We start from the raw sequence: 21,246 nt of genomic DNA on the forward strand, positions 1-21,246 counted from the left end.
GATCATCGGTTATAATTGTTTGGCACAAATATACCAACTTTCAATTACTCAATCGGTTAGAATGTTATGCATCAAAGACAAATTTGAATAATAAGGACCATGCACCTATTGTCATCTTCGCCGTGATATAATCCCCTCAAATGGATTATAATTTATTTTACCTTTATAACTCGTTAATATATTTTTTCTTCTTTATGTACACATGTAAACAAACCCCAATCCAAAATATCTACATCAATTTCTTCATATAAGCTGGAGTAACAATTTTTGTTTACATTGTCCTATGTAATTGATTATGGGTTTTTACAATCGCTCATCACATCGGTAGAGCCAAACGGATCAATTTTCGATTATAATTGATCATTGGAAAATCACTAGATTTTATCTTAAAGGGACATTCCTGAGTTTGATAAATTTTTTAAGATGTTATCGATTAAGAGACTTTTTAACGATTGTAATTACATATCAACTATATTTTTCTGCATAAAATATTAGTGGCTGTATATTAAACGTGTTTTGATCGTTCTAATATTTGTACTAGGTTAAATTTCATTTTATTTCCTAAAATAGTACAGGCTGGTAGATACTGGGTTCGGATCCCAATCGAGGCATGGGATTTTTAATCCAGATACCGACTCCAAACCCTGAGTGAGTGCTCCGCAAGGCTCAATGGGTAGGTGTAAACCACTTGCACCGACCAGTGATCCATAACTGGTTCAACAAAGGCCATGGTTTGTGATATCCTGCCTGTGGGAAGCGCAAATAAAAGATCCCTTGCTGCTAATCGGAACGGGTAGCCCATGTAGTGGCGACAGCGGGTTTCCTCTCAAAATCTGTGTGGTCCTTAACCATATGTCTGACGCCATATAGCCATAAATAAAATGTGTTGAGTGCGTCGTTAAATAAAACATTTCTTTCTTTTTTATTTCCTAAAATAGTGTTTTTTCTTACGTACGAAATTATTTGAAGATAAAATCCAGTTTGGGCTTCTTACAAATATTAAGACGACCAGAAACACATTCAATATACAGACACTGATATTCTAAACAAGAAAATATATTTAATATGTAAGTTTAATCGTAGAAATATTTTATTAGTGGGAAACATCTTACAATGGAGCAAACTCGGGAATATCCCTTTAATTTACATTTCAGTTTTACTACTGAGTCCGGTGACTATTGTCTCTTGCACCAAAGTTCGATGAGTTACGCATCATTTTAGATTTGGTAGATTTTTTTGTTGGTAAAGTTTTTTTGGTTTAACAACACCACTAAAACACATTGATTAATTAATCATCGGCTATTGGATGTCAAACATTGAAAATTCTGTCATATAGTCTTAGAGATGAAACCCGCTACATTTTTCCATTAGTAGCAAGGACTCTTTTTATATGCACTATCCCATAGACAGGGGAGCACATACCACAGACAGGATAGCACATACGAGTCGTGGTGCACAAACTGGAACAGGAAATAGCCCAACGGGCCCACCGACGGGGATCGATCCCAAATCGACCGCTTTACCACTGGGACACATCCCACCCCCTTTCCTGTTTATTTAGTTTGTTGTAAGTGCTGTTATAACTTGTCTCCAGAACAGCTTAATTCGGTCCTCGTCTTCGTTGTGGGGATATGTAATGTACGACTCGGTTTTTAGACGATACGACACTTCTTTTGGTAGTTTCTTTGTTGAAATATCTTCATACATAATCATTACCAAAACGTCCCGTCCTGTTTTTATGCTTTCAATGTTTGCAATTTGCAGTTCGTACTCACACTGTTTATCCTCTAGGTAAAACGAAGATAAAATGGCAACAGTTTTTCTGCTCGTTTGAATGGCGGACAATATATTGGATGGAATTTGTTTATCTTGATCAAAATTGCGATCACCTATATTGAGCTTCAACCCAGCTTCAGTTTCAACACTGTTTTTCATTTCGTTTACAAATTCCCTGTCTTTGTCTGCATAGGAAACGAAAGCATCAAATGTAAGTGAATCCTCGTCAGTGTCCAAAAGCATTAGGTTTTGATGATTTCTTCTTGCAGCATAGTACCAATATCTCAAGTTCCACCGATATCTGTAGATAATTGCTCCGACCATTATAACAAAAACAAGAATACCACCAAACACGCTGCCAAGAACCAGTATTAAATATCCTTTGCACTCATTTTGCAGTCTAATAACAGTATCTTCGAACGTTCCAATCAGGGAAAATGTTTCGTTTTCAAACGCACACGTATAATTATAAACATCAAGAAAAATAATTTTTGATGACCTCATCCAGCTAAGAAAGTCTAAATTATCACAAGTACATGAAATGGGATTAAGTATCATTTGAACGGTTATGTTGGTGGATTTAGCTATAGTGTCCAAGTCGCGCATCAATGTTTCGGAAAACCATCGAATCTGGTTATTGGAAAGATCCAACAACTGAAGATTCTTCATGTGAGCTACTCGAAGAGGTAAATCCAGATACAGTACATTGGTTGATACATTTAGAACCTTGACAGATACCAAGTCTCGAAATATATTCTCTGGAAGACTGCCTATATCATTTAGTGACATGTCCAGTACCTCGAGAGATGTGAGATTGTCAAGAATAAGAGACTGGTTTGCTTGATACAGCATTGATCCTAGAAAATTGAATGATATGTTGAGTAACCTGAGATTAGGGAAGCTTGTAAAGAAATGAGTTGACACGAATCTAGCCAGGTTGTTGGACAGGTCGAGGTGCTGGAGATTGTCCAATCCTTCCACGGGACCTATCCATCTCGACAGCAAATTGCAGTTTAAAATCAAAGTGGTTAAATTGTTGGGTTTAAATCGTAACCAAGTGATGTCGAAAACCATCTTCTTACATGTCAGTTGCAGTAACTGCAGATGCGGTGGTAAACTAATACTTATGGGGCTGTAGTAACTGGACTTCAGAATTGGAGGCGTTAATGGAATACTTCGCGTCGTGTTCCACATATTGTTTAAGACCAGACTGAGAAGAATCTGATTCAAATTGAACACTATTCCTTCTTCTAGGGTATGGTAAGTGAGGCATAGATTTTGAATCATCGTTTCCCAAGTATAAATGAGTAACTTTTCTCATGACTTCCAACGCAACAATGTATGGGCCATTGGTAAACCTGTTAAACCGAGTCGACACGTACCACAGTGTGTCTGGAAGATTTTGCAACGCTCCCAAGTCTATGCATTCAAGTCGATTATGATCGAAGTACATTTTTTCAAGTCTTGTGTTTCTCAAATGCTGTGTATGTTGGTCTTTTAATATGTTACATACAGACCATCTTGTGACTATACCATTTGCTCTTAAAACTCGAATAGAGGAATTTATCAGACCATATGTAGCATTTTGGAAATTTCCAAAATTTAAGTGATTGTTATTCGATATATCTAATTCTTCAATGTGCCTTAAAGGTAGGAATGATCCAGAGTCAATCGTCTTCAAATCACAGTTTGATATGTTTAACAATTTTAAATGTGGAACATATTTAAAAGTATAGTTGTAAATGTGCTTTATCTTGCAGCCATCTAGACTTCCAAACAAAGTCAAGTTGGTCAGTTTAGACAAATTTTGAAAATATTCACCGAAGGTTATATTGATACTTCCATCCACATACAGTTCCTCTAAGGAATGGAGGACAGAAAGAGCCTTCTGTGGACACTGAACATTGTTGTTTTCCATGTGTAAACGTTGTAAGCGTGTCACCCCGTGAAAAGCGTCGTCACTTACATAGTGTATTACATTGTTTGAAATATCCAAGTCAGTGAGATTTTTAAACTTTGAGAATTCATGTGAGGGCAAACTAAACAGTTTGTTATGGTCCATCAGAAGCACGGTTATTGTTTTAGGAAGTCTACTGGGCACTCCTGACAATTCTTGGTGGGAGCAGTTGGCAACGGTCTTGATGACTGTACACGGATTATCACGAATAGGTGTTCCTGGTCGATTTCGTCTGATAATAACGTCTGCTTCGACCTCTGATATGATTACGATCCATATTATTAACTTGAGACTGAAACATAATTAATATTCTTGTTAAAAATAATGTTGATGCCATAAAACATTTAATTTCAATATAAAAAGTGACGCTACCAGAGACTTATTTATCTTGTACCACGAGCGACAAACATTAATAAAACTTGCTTCGTTGTCCTCAACATGCATGGTGTTAAAGTTAATTACATGCGATGTTAAAACAAGTAATTAAAGAGTCTTATTTTAATTTTGATCAAAGTACAAACTGAAAAGTATTACACTCATATTAGCAAGTAATTTATTTACAAATTAGCATTTCATAGTTAATTTCTGGAATGTTCAGCGCATAGTCATTTTATTTTATGGTTTGCACACAATAATGTTGAAAGTAGGATTTAATTACTAGCTGCAAACAGTTACATGACCCAGCCACCTTTACAACAGTGGATACCCAAATCCCCGGCACGCATGTACATCCACACCCACACCCACACCCACACACCCACACCCACACGCACACCCACGCACACCCACACACGCACACCTACACCCACACCCACACCCACACCCACATACACAATAATAATAATAATGCTTATTAAAAGAAGGTTACACAAATAGTAGTGCACTAATCTCCATTGTGGCCTTCTGTCTATTAAGCATTAAACATTGCTACTCTACATATAATGAAATAAATAATGTAATAACAAAACACAACATAATTATCCTTCATTAAATGTATCGAAACTATAAGGTAAATACCCATGAGACATATATAATTAATACAACCAAATTTTACACACAAACAAATGTTATCACAACTTGATATAATCATAAATAAATAGAATTTAAACGTACAGATTTCCTGAGTAAAGATTTTACTAAATATTTTCAAGAGCCAGTGTTGTTATGATTTTTTTTATATTGTCTGTTAAGTGAAGGCAAGAATATTCTTTTTTTTAATAGAATCTGGGATTATATTCCATGTTTCAACACCGGAATATCAGAAGGAGTGTTTATACAATTCAGTGTTGGGTCTTGGCAATACAAGATTATTATGTGTTGCTGATCTCAGGTTGTATTTATTTGAGCCTGATGATGGTATAAAATAATCACTTATACACACACACACACACACACACACACACACACACACACACACACACACAGAGAGAGAGAGAGAGAGAGAGAGAGAGAGAGAGAGAGAGAGAGAGAGAGAGAGAGAGAGAGAGAGAGAGAGAGAGAGAATTATAGAGACAGAATACATAATAAAGATGGAAACAAAAAGACAATATGAAGAGTTGAACATATAATTTCACAAATATAAACTTTACAAATTCAAAACAAAACTTACCGTACAGATAGTACATCTCACCCAAACCTACCAAGTAGCCATTACGAAATTACATTGGAAATTAAATTATAGCGGTTGAAGATTTTTTTTTTTTTTTTTTTTTTTTTTTTCAATATTACCTATTTAGAAAATAATAAACCTGTACTTACTGCATATTTAGATGTTAAAGTAATTCGACGATATTCCACTGCCTTTCCTTTGCAGGATGACCCTCTCGGTACGGTTTACTCCAGTGTTGTGTGTAGTTCGGCTTACTTTGGCTGTTGTTATTCGCGTACACGCATGACCTGTTACCGGCAGTTGAATAACACTAATACACACTTGTTTAAATGCTATAAATATTTCCGTGAGCGTAAACGTACAAGGTCAGTTCGTCCCGCTTATTAATTGTGTTCCTTCACCCCAAAAGTCAGGGATATTTGACGATCAGGCACGCACGTACACATATACACGCGCCCGCATGCACACGCACATCAAATTTTAAATGTTTAGAGAGTGTTGGTTAACTTACACGAATCCAGTAATTCAAGGACAGACATGAAGTTTTTTTTTATAAGACGCCACAAACATATAATACAAAAACAAATGATTATTTATTTTATAAAAATATATTTATGGCAAACCCAAATCCACATTTTAGCATCAAGCTTGAGTATTGCGATTCGCGTTTTAGCACTAAGCTTCTGCAAACTGCTACACTTGTCCTCCATTCTTCTCCCGTGATCATTTAGTGGGGTTATATGTGGCTGCCCTGTAACCATTTTTTGAAGACCAAATTTTGAGGGTGGATTTCAAGTCTTTGGGACCTTTAGAACATTTTTTTAGCCCCCTGTACCCCGTGAAAGTTCTGGCTAACTGGCCACAGACCACAATTAAGTGACCCTAACATGTTTATTAATATCAGCAGGCCAATGGATTTTTTGTATGTACCTTTGCCTGCCTGGGGGAAATATACTCTGAAAAGGACAACCCCTGTTGTCCAGCTCTTTCCCCCAGAATATTGGTTTAAACAAATGCAACCACTAAACCTGGCCGGAGTACACCTATTTTACACAAAATAAAATACTTTTGAATGGTCCGGCATTACCACAAATAAGTCTTCAATGTCAACAAGTTACACATGTTTACAAACTACATGCTCTCCCCTGTCAACTTCAGTCAAATAGTTGTCACTTCAAAGCTGTCTGCCATGAAATAATCACAAACGGCAGACTACATGCGCGAACAAATTTCCGGACAACCAAATGGGAACATAACTGTCATCTGTGGAAAAATCCACCAAAGGGCCAAATCAATCATTGCCGTCAGCAGCCGTATTGGAAATCGAAAATCGCCATATCTCACTTAATACATATATTAAAATCAGGAATAAGGTGTCTATTCCCATTACAAAGAGGATGCTTAATCTTCTGGTGGTTTTTTTTTTTTTTTTTTTTTTTTTTTTTTTTTTTTAATGTATCTTGACATTGAAATTCAAGATAGCCGTTGTTCACCACATTGATAATTAGAAAATGTCAGAGCTCTTAAAATATTTGCGTTAGATCATAAGTTAATAGTGTTTTTATACTGAAAAAATGGATGTTATTATTGAAATTTTACATCATTTAGGTCTTCAAGTTCAAGATGGCCGTTGTTCATCATATTTAAAATGAGAACATTCTGGAACCCTAAAAGTAATTGAGATATAATAATACATGAGATTTCTATTTTCACTAAACAGGGCATTCAAAATCTTTTTATGGGTCCTTTTTACAATTTGATGCCTTTTTGACCTGGGAGCTACAGTGAAACAATAGAAAGTGCAATATATTTTAAAATAATTTTATGTAAATTCAATAAATATAGGTTATAACTGATGAAACATAGTGCATCTCACAAAACTGAACAGGTCTTCAGTAAAACCTAGTCTATCTCACGAAACTGAACAGGTCAGATCTGTCAACATTGTTACCGTCTGTGTACTGGATGTCTATTGGAGTGCTAGCTCTAACCAGGACCAACAGAAGAGGGGGATGTGAGAAAGAAATGGCAGAGATAGATGAAGGCTAGACAACTAGTGTTCAATCAGTGTTGTTCGAAACGTCAGTCTGTTGGAAGATTTATTGTTTCTTTTTTATTTTGTTAGTGCCACTTTTATCTCAGGTTTCTAAAGGGTTTGAGCTACGCAATGTTCATGACATAGGTGTTAATTTACGGACTTCCATGGTTTCAATGGAGATGGGAAGTGATGATTTAGGAGAGGTCAAGTTTCTTTGTTTCATAGTACATTTCTTATATATGCTCTTTTACCATAACCAGAAGTACGACAGTTACTATCAGATCCAGTCAAGCGGTAATGACAGCTGGGTTCATTATTTCGTTACAAAGTGACCTTCATATGTTTGGATCTTTTTTCTAGTTATAGAATATACAGGAATGAGCTGTCTCATCAGTGATTGACATATGAATATCGTTAGTGTCGATGACTATTGACACCAGTGGTGCGGAGTACGTACATAGACTAAGTGATAAAGATGTATCTACTTCAGCCTGATGACACGTTGCAGTGATGGGGTGTCCTCAACTGTCAGAACATTTGTACACTAGGAGAATACGAGAATAAGGGCAAGTTTGAAGAGTGATGCCTTCAACAACATCTACAGCCTTCTACAATTGACAAGTGCAGTGTGACTATGAAAACTCGAGCTATCATGCGCCACCTTCTGTCGCCACTAAATTAATAAATGCCCTTAAAAAAACATTGTGTACATGGTGACATGAAGAGCTCAAATTTTTCAGAATCCCTGACTAAAATGTGGCATTAACTAGGGTCTCCACAAATACGCCAAACCTGTCGCGTGTTCAGGAGAGCGAGCGCTCGGTAACAATTTGACTGGTACCACTGTCTTCTATCGTATCACATTCACGTTACACGCGAAAACCCGTCTGCATTGCAAAGCAACCTCCATTGCTCACCATTCTGAACATGCCTCTGTTGTCGCCAAATTGGCTACGCCTTCTGAATAGCAGCATATCTTTATACAAAGAAAGAAATGTTTTATTTAACGACGCACTCAACACATTATTTTACGGTTATATGGCGTCAGACATATGGTTACGGACCACACAGATTTTGAGAGGAAACCCGCTGTCGCCACTACATGGGCTACTCTTCCGATTAGCAGCAAGGGATCTTTTATTTGCGCTTCCCACAGGCAGGATAGCACAAACCATGGCCTTTGTTGAACCAGTTATGGATCACTGGTCGGTGCAAGTGGTTTACATCTACCCACTGAGCCTTGCGGAGCACTCACTCAGGGTTTGGAGTCGGTATCTGTATTAAAAATCCCATGCCTCGACTGGGATCCGAACCCAGTACCTACCAGCCTGTAGACCGATGGCCTACCACGACGCCACCGAGGCCGGTTCATATCTTTATACATGCGTTTTGCCAACAAAGAGGAAACCACGTCATATCGCAGTCGAGCATCTTAGCAATGAGCTACGTCCCGCCTCCCATTTGGGGATCAGTTTTACAGCTTGGAACCCAGACGGGAACAGGTTTTTTTTTTTTTTTTTTTTGTCTGTCTGTCTGTTTGTTTGTATATGTTTATTAAGGGTTTTGTTGTTGTTGTTGTTGTTTCAATTTCTTACACGAATGAAGTCTGGCATGATAAAGAACTCACATCTTCCGTGAATACTGTGTAACAGCCCTAATTATATCTGCCTAACAATAAGATATCAAGTTTCCTCATGGAATCGCGTATGCCGTAAATTAAAGCTCTTATTTCAGTGTTAACTGGGACAGGCATGTTTAACTGGGACATGCATGGTTAGCTGGGACATGTGTGTTTAACTGGGACATGCGTGTTTAATTGGGACACGCGTGTTTAACTGGGACATGCGTGTTTAACTGGGACATGCATATTTAACTGGGACATGCATGTTCACTGGGACATGCATGTTTAACTGGGGCATGTATGTTTAACTGGGACATGCGTGTTTAACTGGGACATGTATGTTTAACTGGGACATGCGTGTTTAACTGGAAATGCGTGTTTAACTGGGACATGTATGTTTAACTGGGACATGCATGTTTAACTGGGACATGCGTGTTTAACTGGGACATGTGTGTTTAACTGGACATGCGTGTTTAACTGGGACATGTATGTTTAACTGGGACATGCATGTTTAACTGGGACATGCGTGTTAACTGGGGTATGTATGTTTAACTGGGACATGCGTGTTTAACTAGGACACGTATGTTTAACTGGGACATGCGTGTTTAACTGGAAATGCGTGTTTAACTGGGACACGTGTGTTTAACTGGGACATGTATGTTTAACTGGGACATGCATGTTTAACTGGGACATGCATGTTAACTGGGACATGCATGTTTAACTGGGGCATGTATGTTTAACTGGAACATGCGTGTTTAACTAGGACATGTATGTTTAACTGGGACATGCGTGTTTAACTGGAAATGCGTGTTTAACTGGGACACGTGTGTTTAACTGGGACATGTATGTTTAACTGGGACATGCATGTCTAACTGGGACATACATGTTTAACTGGGACATGCATGTGGTTCGACATACAAGTATTACCATGAGTGTCCATGATTGTTAAGACAAATGGCAAGCTTCTTGCTTATCCAACAGCTGGTCAAGAAATTCGAGTGAAAGTGAAAAAATGCATAAAGCATATAATTTAAACAATTTATACTCTTATGTAACAATAATATTTAAGAAGACTCTTGTATTGATTATACTAAGGCTTTTGATCGAATTAATAGAAATTATTTATGGTTTGAACTACAAAATATGGTACAATAACTATTTACAAGATTGTTAGATCCATTAAAGCGATTTGTGATGATAATGTACTATTTAGAGCTTGTATTGGCGGTATTCAAATTTCAGGTTCGGTATTTTGGGGGTGATTTACCTCTGTATCGGTACGGTATTCGATATTGACACCTATACCGATATCGAGCCAGTGGCGGATCCAGAAAATCCATTTATGGGGGCCCTAATGACATGAGGCGGAATGCCAAAGAACTTTGGGGGAGGTTTGGAGGGGATCATCAAAAAAATAAAATTAATATATAATAAAATTATAAGTATCGCAGAATTTAGGGGGGGGGGGGGGCGAGTCCCTGCTTCCCCGCTAGATCCGCCTCTGAGAGCGATATTTTCGGTAAACTCGGCTATAAATTCATGCCGACGTTGAAACCCAGTAGCTGTTTTTATCTAAATTCCACGCACCTGGCCTTGTCCCGCTTTTAGGTTAGGGTTAGGTTTCTTTCAAGAATACCAACATAGCGTTTACATTTTGTAATCATCTCGTTGTTCGCCTATTGGGCTATTTCTCGTTCCAGCCAATGCACCACGACTGGTATATCAAAGGCCGTGGTATGTACTACCCTGTCTGTAGGATGGTGCATATAAAGGATCCTTTGCTGCTAATCGAAAAGAGTAGCCCATGAAGTGGCGACAGCGGGTTTCCTCTCTCAATATATGTGTGGTCCTTAACCATATGTCTGACGCCATATAACCGTAAATACAATGTGTTGAGTGCGTCGTTAAATAAAACATTTCTTTCTTTCTTTCTCGTTGTTCGTGTCAAATTATCCGAAACTGGTAGATATCAAAATATAACATTATGTCCAGAGATTATGTGCATTATGTAATATGAAAGTTATACAAAATGAATATCACTTAGTTTTGGTGTGGCCAGTATAAAGATATTTACAAGAAACGAATTTAAATAGAATGTACAACATATGGTCAATATTGAAAGGTTTTATAGGATAATGTCTTACGATAATCCTAATGTATTAAATTTAGTACATTTTACAATGTAGAGAAGCCAGTCGCTGCTATAACTTGACGTCTTGGCTGTTCTTCACAACTGTATATACATTTGTGTGTTGTCTTCAGTCAACTTACTGACACAAACTAATTAAAATTAGCTCCACTATTACATGTGGATCTAACAGCAGCCCGTTGGAGCTCATGTCCAATTGGCCTTTAATTCGACCAATCAAAACCTTACTTGCAAAATCATGCCAGTGATTTGAAAACATTCGGGATTATGCCGAGGATATACGAAATGATTGGGGTGAATTACGAAGTATGCCGGAAACTAATTTCAGTATAAAATTGTATATAAAATTCGTTTCAAGACGAAAAAAACAACAACACGTGATGGTATAGCCATAAAATCTGTTTATACTAGTATACAATCCAGAGTTTATTACTGCACTTTTCCCCCTGTTTTTTTTAATGTTGAAATAGACCAACAAGTTCGCCTATTGCATAAATAGTCTCGCCTGATACTTTTAGAATTTGTATGCTTCGACCCAATAGCCGATGTATTTTTCGTGCTGGGGTGTCGTTAAACATTTATTCATTCATTCATTCATTCCCGAATAACGCTATAAAAGGCGAAGTGTAATTGGTCGATATTTAAATTGTTATTTATAGATGAAATGTCACCTGGACATGGGAGTCTACGCAATGCTGTTAGATCTACTGATAGACCAGTAGAGATAATTTTAATCAGATTGACTTTGACACTGACTGTTTATAACCTGTACCTTTTATTGTATTTCTGTACTGATATATTAGGGTTGTGTAATACCATACAAGGCGATTTAACAAATAAAACAAGCAATTTATGTTGCGAACACTTTTCACCTGGGTTGGGAGCGGAGCATGATAAGGTATGCACATACATGTATCATTGAGAGCATTTCATTTCAACGAATTTTCGTGCTTATATCCAATTAAGATTCAAGCACGCTGTCCTGGACACACATACCTCAGCTATCTGGTTTATCTGTCCAGCATAGTGGGTTAGTTGTTAGTGGTTAATCGTTAGTGAGAGAGAATAGGGTGCAGTGGACCCATTGAGTCGTTAACACTCGCTCTAGGTTGGAGCCGGTACCGGGCTGCGAACTCAGTACCTACCAGCCTTATGTCCGATATCTCAAGCACGACACCGCCGGGAGCAATTTCACGACCGGGGTGACTGTAAAGTCTAACGAACTACTAGGGAAAGGCTGCTGTGAATCATATCCGATTTGAAGCAGTTTAACTTCCACTTTGTCTGTCCTCATCAGTGCTTTTCTCGTTCCAACCAGTGCACCACAACTGGTATATCAAAGGCCGTGGTATGTACTACCCTGTCTATGGGATGGTGCATATAAAAGACCCCTTGCTGCTAATCAAAAAGAGTAGCCCATGAAGTGGCGACAGCGGGTTTCCTCTTTCCATCTGTGTGGTCCTTAACCATATGTCTGACGCCATATAACCATAAATAAAATGTGTTGAGTGCGTCGTTAAATAAAACATTTCTTTCTTTTCTTTCATCAGCGCTTTTCAAGCGTGCCAGTTCTTGGTGTCTGACCTCGTTATAGTTATTAGTACAGAAAGTTATCATAATACACTGACTTACATGTAGTTGTAACTGTGGCCTAGACATAATTTTGACCACAATATACCGAACAGTAATCTAACACCTCCATCAAGCTAAGTTATACAGAACTGGTGTATTGTTTTGGTCCATATGTTATCACTTGTGTTGCAATGGTGTGTATGTTCTGTCGGCATACTATAGTATTGTATTGGGGATGAATACCAAATTGATATTGTAATGGAGCGTATAATATATTTGGTTTTATTGACTCTTTATTCTGTACCAGCATATGGATTTTGTAAGTAGAATATTATAATAATATACCTCTTGTCTATTCCAATAACAACAAAACAGTAATATACAGATTGTGAAATGTTGAGAAGGACCAATAAAATTGAAATTGAAAACCTAAAATATGAAATATTGAGTAACATGAATAGATACTTTAGATATGTTCATTGTAGCTCTCGTCTATTGGATACACAAGGTCCTTTTAGAGACAGAGTGCAACTTTAAAAGGGGGCACCTACATTATTCCAAAGTACACGAACTAACATGCATTAAATATGTAGGGTAATCGTCCCCAATACCACCCAGCCGACCAAGATAATAAATCTCCTCGACTGAAAAGAAATAAATTACCGTAAATCCTTGAATACAAGTATAGACTTTTATTTATCTTGTGACGCTCTCAGACCCGGCCTCTATTCAAGGCGTGCCTCTGTTCAAGAAATGCCTCTGTTTTTGTTTATGCAGAACTTTCTAACATAGCGTTGTTGTAAGGTTATCTTCTAATGTAGGTTTCCAACTTGTTTGTATACACGTGGAAGCCCCTTACATCACTGAGAAATGAAACAAAATTTCTTCTTTTCTGTTTATCACAGTCGAGTGCGTCGTTAAATAAAACGTTTCCTTCCTTCTTGTTTATCACAATTCAAACACAACACTGGATTACGAAAATTAATTCTAATAGTAGGTATGATATATATTGTAAATATAAATTAAATCTAGAACCTGAATTATATCTTACATCTTCTGCACTTGACATGTATAAACAGGATATAGCACTGATTAGAATGGGAGGAGTGGGTCTAGCGGTGGACGAAGGCAGAAATATAGGTTTAAACAAAAGAGATAGGATTTGTAAATTATGTAATAAAAGAGAAGTAGAAAACGAATTTCATTTTATTATAAATTGTCCACTGTATGAAACTTTAAAGTGACACACCCTAGTTTGTAAACACTAAGGCATATATATATATTAGTTTTTTTTACTATTAGAGCCGTTTTTGATAACTAAAATCATACTTTACTTAGATTTTATTGTTTAGATTATCAATTTCCGAACATCAAAAGTGTGTTTGGTCATCCTGGTGTTTTTAAATATCACAAAATGTATTTCTTATATTTTTAAAAACGCACGTGCGTCTGAGAAGTAAAAGTTATGGAGTTGAGTTTTAGTCTATTTTAGAGGGCATTTCACAATTTCAAAGTCAGAGACTCATGTTTCACTCAATTGTAACTTTATCCAAATGTGTTACAGGTTTGTTGATTAACTAAACTTAGTGTGCATTTTCATGGGCTGAAACTAGGGTCTGTCCCTTTAAGAGAAATGTATATACCTAGAAAGTTTTTGACAAATAGATCCATGTATACTTTTAATGAATTGATGTCTACAAGAAATGAAAATATACTAAAAGATTTAGGTATTTATTTAACTAAAGCATTGCAGTTAAGAAAGGAAAGAAGTGGTGTAAGTTACAGATCTGGTATGTAATGTAAATGCATAGAAGATTATAACTATGATGTTCATATAGTGGTACTTTGAAATAATGTCACCTGCACAAAGGTCCAGTTGTTCAACAATCATAAGCTGACTACACGTTGATAAAGAGTGTGTATGTGGGTGAGGGTGGGGTATGGTAATAAAGGAAAATAATAAATATGAGAATACATTATATGAATCAAAACTATAATAGTGGGATATAAGTTAATTTGTAGACCTATATGAGATAATGTACACTAAACATAATTGTTAGAAAATACAAATATTGTTATTCTTCCTAAAATCTATATACAAACTAATTGCAGTTAAATAATATTTAGTTTGCTATATGAATTGTTAAACAACGGGTCCTTCAAATGTCACCTTTTGATGTCTGTAAATGGGCTATGGCCTAAAAACGGAATAAAGAATTGAATTGAAATTGAATTATTATATTACGAGTGACAGATCATTTTTATTTTACGATTTGTTTAAAAAACGATTTCTCTTTAACGCAGCGAAAGCGAAACGAGTTGTAAAAATAATTAGTATTTAACGGACCCCCCCCCCCCCCCCCCCCCCCCCCACACACACACACACACACACACACTTATAGAGCAATCAGTTTCATTAGTTAATATCATTGGATGGTGTGATATTGGGCGACCGGATATTCACCGTTGATCAGCCAATCAGATGTTACAGAATAAATCTAGAACACGAGTGATATCGCGAAGTCTCCCCTGGGTTGTCATACCACGATCTGAACAGATCAGGCCCTTTTAAGGGCCATTATGGGCAACCTAGGGAGACACCTCAGTACCTACTAGGTCCCAATAACGAGCTACTTTCGGCATTCTAAAATCATAAACAATATGTAGCTCCCTCTTTATTTTTCGACGAACCGTTCAAAATTGCGCCTAATTTCCTTCACTAAAAACTGCGCACCCTGTCCATTTGGCATTAATCGTACGGGACATTGCACATTCCATAGCACCCAAAACTACCCTCCGTCTGTTACCGACTCCGGTTGGGCTGGTGGTGCTCTCTTGCACCTGACAATGCAGGCGTCCCAACCCTCCCCACCCTTTCCTGTCCTAGACAGAGGAGCCAGCCGAGACCGGCAACTGTGCGTGCGCTACAACAGCTTGTTCTGAACTTCCACGTTAAACACTGACCTGACTTGATCTGATATCGCCAAACATGCACGCAGTGTTCTCGCTAACAGGCGTATTAGAAATATCAAGACTCGAGATTATACCAGGATTCTAGACCCATCGTCTAGACTAAACGCCATAGACATTAAATCTAGAACCCCCCACGCACACACACACATGCGCGCGCGCGCAGGCACACACACACACACACACACGCACGCGAACTCGTGCATACATGTAGAGCCTATATAGCTGTTTTTCCAGTGATTGTGCTGTTTTAACATTCCATTTTGTCGGATTGTTACTGCTGTCCAAATTTTATTTCTTGCAGTCTGTGCTACGTTTCGTCTTTTTCACACAAGCATTGACGAAGCGACACAAGAAGGTAAATAATTTCAATATAATATTGTTTATATCCAATATGTTGGGCTAGTTGGACAGAATAAAAATGGATTCTATTGTCGATTTCAAAATGGCCCCCATTTTGAAACCTTTTTAGAAAACCGAAAATAAAAAACCCCGTTAACTTAATGATACGTAGCTACTCTTGAAATTTAATTCAATAATTCATAAATATAACATTGTGTAGAATACTAAACGTGTTATAATTGTTGTAATGTTTTGGAGCCCCTCCCCCCCAACAGGGTTTTAAGTGTTAATTTTAAATATTTTAACAAATAAAAATAAAAATTATACATGGACGTATGAGAGTATGTTCAACTACATGCTTAAGTTACAAAATATGCTGTCTTTCGTCGACTATCTTTAAATAACACTGATATACATACCAAACATTAATTACAGGAACAGTGCTGGCCACATTTGAACACCCCGCAAGTAATGCGACTACAATAGTATTCAATGAAGGAGACACACAATTTTTGGACTTTGACAGATTTAATATGCAATTAAAAGCAAAATCTGGCATTGCCACGCAACGAGTAAGTTTTCTTTTCCTTGCCGTTTTAAACATTTATTTTAGAATTTACTAAGCTTTACGAACAGTCTTCTGAGTTCTTGCATCGATTAGTGTATAGTCATAGTTTGTGTGCCTTAAATACTGACTTTAAAACCGTTCAAGGAGAGCACACTGATTAATTAATCATCGGCTATTGGATACAAGAGCTCATATTCGGTGTCAGCAATTTTCCTCACACCAATAAAAAATCTGCACAATATTGCGTTCATTTCATTTTTTTTTGAATAAATCCGTGTTCTTGCAATTTTTTGACAAAAAATACATTGAACACAATGATTTTGTATAGGTTTTTTTTGTTTGTTCTTTGTGTTTTCATGTTCGTTCTGCGTTAAAAAGTATATATATATATATATGTATATGTATATGTATATGTATATGTATATATATGTATGTATGTATATGTATGTATATGTATGTATATATATGTGTATATATATGTGTGTATATATATATATATATATATATGTATATCTATCTATATATATATATATATATATATATATATACATATATATATATATATATATATATATATATATATATATATATATATATATATATATATGTATATCTATATATATATATACACACACACACACACACACACACACACACAGAACTTCACATACGTTGTTTTCGATTCCTATTTATTGCACGAGTTTATTTTGCACAATAATATGTGGTATGTTCTTGTGCGAAATAAACGAGTGCAATGAATAGGAAGCAAAAATAACGTACACATGTATGTGAAGTTCTGTATTTATTACATACCTTCTTTTTTTCTTCTTCTTTTTACAAAAACCGTTTTTAATTTAACGTCATAACTACACTTTCTTAAATGTATTAATAAATCCTCCTTTCAAGGCCTCGTTCCAGCCATTGCGCCACAACTGGTGTAACAAAGGCCGTGGTATGTACTATCATGTCTGTGGGATGGTGCATATAAAAGATCCCTTGCTGCTGATCGAAAAGAGTAGCCATGATGTGACGACAGCGGGTTTGCTCTCTCAATACCTGTCTGGCGCCATATAACCGTAAATAAAATGTGTTGAGTGCGTCGTTAAAAAAAAAAATTCCTTCTTTTCTTTCAAGGATTTCCTTAACGTTCAAAATTATACTCTGCGGCAATCTTGTGTAATGTTTCAAATACGACGTGACGTGTCGGTAATAAAAAGGCTCTAACTCCAGTAAAAATAAAAAAGGGAATTCCCCATTTACAAGTTCCGGTTCTGATCTTCCATAGGTATGGTACAAGATAAATTTATCAAATGGTTTGAAAACGCCTTTATCACTATAGTAAAATTGAATACGTATGTAATAAAAGTGTTTGTCGGTTGTATAATGTTGACAACCCTCCCAATCACATCTCCATCAACTTTAACAAAATCATTTATGTGTAGGTCTACCGATTACAGAAATGAAACCACTGTTTTCGTGTTAGCAGACGATGTTTTTGTAGACGTCTGATTTGCTTATTACATGTACATATTTTTTTCTAATTAAAACATTATTTTCTTATGTTATATATTTTATTGTTTATATCATTTTCGTATATATTCAACAAATTTAAATATAAATTTCCCTCGTAAATGTTCGTATCGTAAACAAATGTGCAGTTTGTAGTAGTAGTTTGACAGATGAATAAAAATATGAATTAAAAAAAAAGTAGTCCCGGCGGCACGTAAAGCCAATCAAATCTCGACTTATAGTAAGTGGGCCAATCAAAGCAATCTGCACACTGTCCAATTATCTAAAAACAAATCTTGACTTCAGTGTCTTAGACAATAGAGGTAATAAATTGTAATCTCAGTTTGTAAACAATCGTTATTGTCGCGTATTTAGTATAGAAATTGCAGTTTTTATTATTTGTTGCAGGGGAAAACGATAGTACTCAAAGGAACATGCTCAGAATATATTGAAATGCTGCAGGTACGTTTAAAGTTCGATGTTTAATGCAGGTAGGTGCTGATTGTTCGGTGAGTATTCAAAAGGTAAATAAGACATATTACAATATACCTGAATGTATACACCGATCTCTTGGTTTCAACCGGGTATCCCAACTCTGTTGACTGTGAAAAGGGAAGGGACTGGCATTACTAAATACACTTTCGTACACTCAGGTCACCCATATATTTTGAGGCTTAAACAATAAACTTCAACTTTTAAAATATTGTTCTTTATTTTAACAGAAGCCTTCCTCGAAGTACCGTTGATGCTGCTGCAAGTAATATATTATGATACGTACTGTGATACAGGTTAACCATATCGTGAGATATCACGATATAAACATTCTCATAATACCCTAGATACGATAACGTAGCGCTGACATCGACACAGGTTTCGTAACCGAGACGTAGTCGAAAGTTTCCGTTACAATACCGTAACTAATAATACCCCAGTCTGATTGATTTCATTAATTTCATTTCAAATTATTTTCGTGCTTATATCCAATTAAGGTTCAAGCACGCTGTTCTGGGCACACAATTCAGCTATCCGGGCTGTCTGTCCAGGACAGTGGGTTAGTTGTTAGTGGTTAGTGAGATGGGAGCCAGTACTGGGCTGTGAACCAAGTAAGGTCTCTGTATCGACTTCTTTTTCCAGATAGCTGATGTGTGTTTCAGGACAAAAGACGTGTTCCGTAAATCAATATAGACAACAACAAAAAAAGACAAAAAAACAACAACCCCCCCCCCCCCCAATAAATTAGTACTAGTAGTATACAAAACAGGTTTTTCCCAAGTAGTAGTTGTATTACTTACAGTATGTATATTAACTTCACACCAATGACATTTGAATTATATTTCTGATCCAGGTAAAGGTAAATGTCCCAGCACAGCTTGAGGTCAAAGTTGAAGATTTGAATGATCCGCCCATTTTCCATAACCTACCAGCAACTTCAAATGTTGAAGAGGTGACCAAATATGAAACCTTTAAATTTCCCTCCCTCCCCCTTCTCTTTCTCTCTCTCTCTCTCTCTCTCTCTCTCTCTCTCTCTCTCTCTCTCTCTCTCTCTCTCTCTCTCTCTCTCTCTCTCTCTCTCTCTTTCTGTCTCACCGGCCTCAGTGGCGTCGTAGTTAGGCCATCGGTCTACAGGCTGGTAGGTACTGGGTTCAGATCCCAGTCGAGGCATGGGATTTTTAATCCAGATACCAACTCCAAACCCTGAGTGAGTAATCCGCAAGGCTCAATGGGTAGGTGTAAACCACTTGCACTGACCAGTGATTCATAACTGGTTCAAAAACTATCTATCCTGCCTGTGGGAAGCGCAAATAAAAGATGCCTTGCTGCCTGTCATAAAAGAGTAGCCTATGTGGCGACAGCGGGTTTCCCCTAAAAAACAGTGTCAGAATGACCATATGTTTGACATCCAATAGCCGATGATAAGAAAAAAAAACAATGTGCTCTAGTGGCTTCGTTAAATAAAACAAACTTATTTTTCTGTCTGTCTCTCTCTCTGTCTCTCTCTGTGACTCTCTCTCTCTCTCTCTCTCTCTCTCTGTGACTCTCTCTCTGTGTCTCTCTCTCTCTCTCTCTCTCTCTCTCTCTCTCTCTCTCTCTCTCTCTCTCTCTCTCTCATGAACGACACCATATATAACCGTAATTAAAATCTGTTGAGTGCACCAAATAAATCAAACATGTTAAATAAAATTTGCCTTCCTGTCTTTCATTTTTGCATTTACCTTAGTTTGTCACTCAATAGCCAATGTATTTTTCGTGCTGAGGTGTCGTTAAACATTCATTCATTCATTCTCTCTCTCACTATCTCTCTCTCTCTCTCTCTCTCTCTCTCTGTATGGCTCTCTCAGGTCCCTGGGTTGCTTCCAATTGAAGTCCATACCTTTACCTTTTGTTCTACATGAACTCACATGGTGTATTAACTGCTTTATTTTTACTATTTCATAGTATATCAGCTTTCAAATAATACAACTGATGTCATTTAAAATGTTTGACTAATATTTTTCAGTCAACCCCCATCAACAGTGTCGTGTTTGTGGTCGATGCCGCTAACCCAGAAGATGTGTTTTCCCTCTATATACTTGAGATTTTCCAAATATTGGTAAGTTGAATATAATATAATATAATATGATATATATGATATGATATGATATGATATGATATGATATGATATGATATGATATGATATGATATGATATGATATATTATATAAAATAATATAACTGAGAGTACTTAGGGGGCTTTAATTACTTAGTTATTTAAGACTCAGGGCATGTAAGATTATATGTTATGGGGGAGGTGGGTATTTGTTTAGACTTGTGTAACGTTTTTAAAACCATGCCTCATTTTTATTTATAAAAAGTAAATGCAGCCAGTTTGTTCTATTACTAATTTTTATATCTAGATTTTCGTTAACTTAAAATGGAAAACAGAACTACCAGAAAACAGTCAACAGAGGTGACAAAAGTGATCTAACAATCACACGGGGGGTGGGGTGGGGGGTGGGGGGGGGTGGTGGAGGTAATTATGCAATTTGACTGTACATTGTTAATAGTTATCTCTATCTAATTAAAGATACAAATGATCCGCTTATATGGGAACACTCCTGTTAATAACCATGGAATAGATTTTTTGATGCGTCTGCTT

At 36.8% G+C, this 21,246-nt stretch overlaps 2 protein-coding genes across 2 annotated transcripts in view; one reads left to right on the forward strand and one right to left on the reverse strand.

The window, feature by feature from the left end:
* Positions 1-1,407: 1,407 nt before the first annotated feature.
* LOC121370444 (toll-like receptor 4) lies at positions 1,408-5,775 on the reverse strand. The gene is given in 3 exon segments (XM_041495672.1): positions 1,408-2,971; positions 2,973-4,025; positions 5,492-5,775. Coding segments are annotated over 3 exon segments (2,472 nt in total). The 5' UTR covers positions 5,497-5,775; the 3' UTR covers positions 1,408-1,557.
* Positions 5,776-9,939: 4,164 nt separating this feature from the next.
* Positions 9,940-21,246, forward strand: part of LOC121369803 (protocadherin Fat 4-like) — a 60,338-nt gene continuing 49,031 nt past the window's right edge. The window contains exons 1-5 of the mRNA XM_041494877.1: positions 9,940-10,005; positions 15,997-16,050; positions 18,520-18,573; positions 19,457-19,555; positions 20,609-20,701. Of these exons, the coding sequence (XP_041350811.1) occupies positions 9,940-10,005; positions 15,997-16,050; positions 18,520-18,573; positions 19,457-19,555; positions 20,609-20,701 (366 nt within the window). The remainder of the gene's footprint in view (positions 10,006-15,996; positions 16,051-18,519; positions 18,574-19,456; positions 19,556-20,608; positions 20,702-21,246) is intronic.

Source organism: Gigantopelta aegis, chromosome 4 (assembly GCF_016097555.1).
Source record: "Gigantopelta aegis isolate Gae_Host chromosome 4, Gae_host_genome, whole genome shotgun sequence".
In the NCBI taxonomy this organism is placed as follows: domain Eukaryota; kingdom Metazoa; phylum Mollusca; class Gastropoda; order Neomphalida; family Peltospiridae; genus Gigantopelta; species Gigantopelta aegis.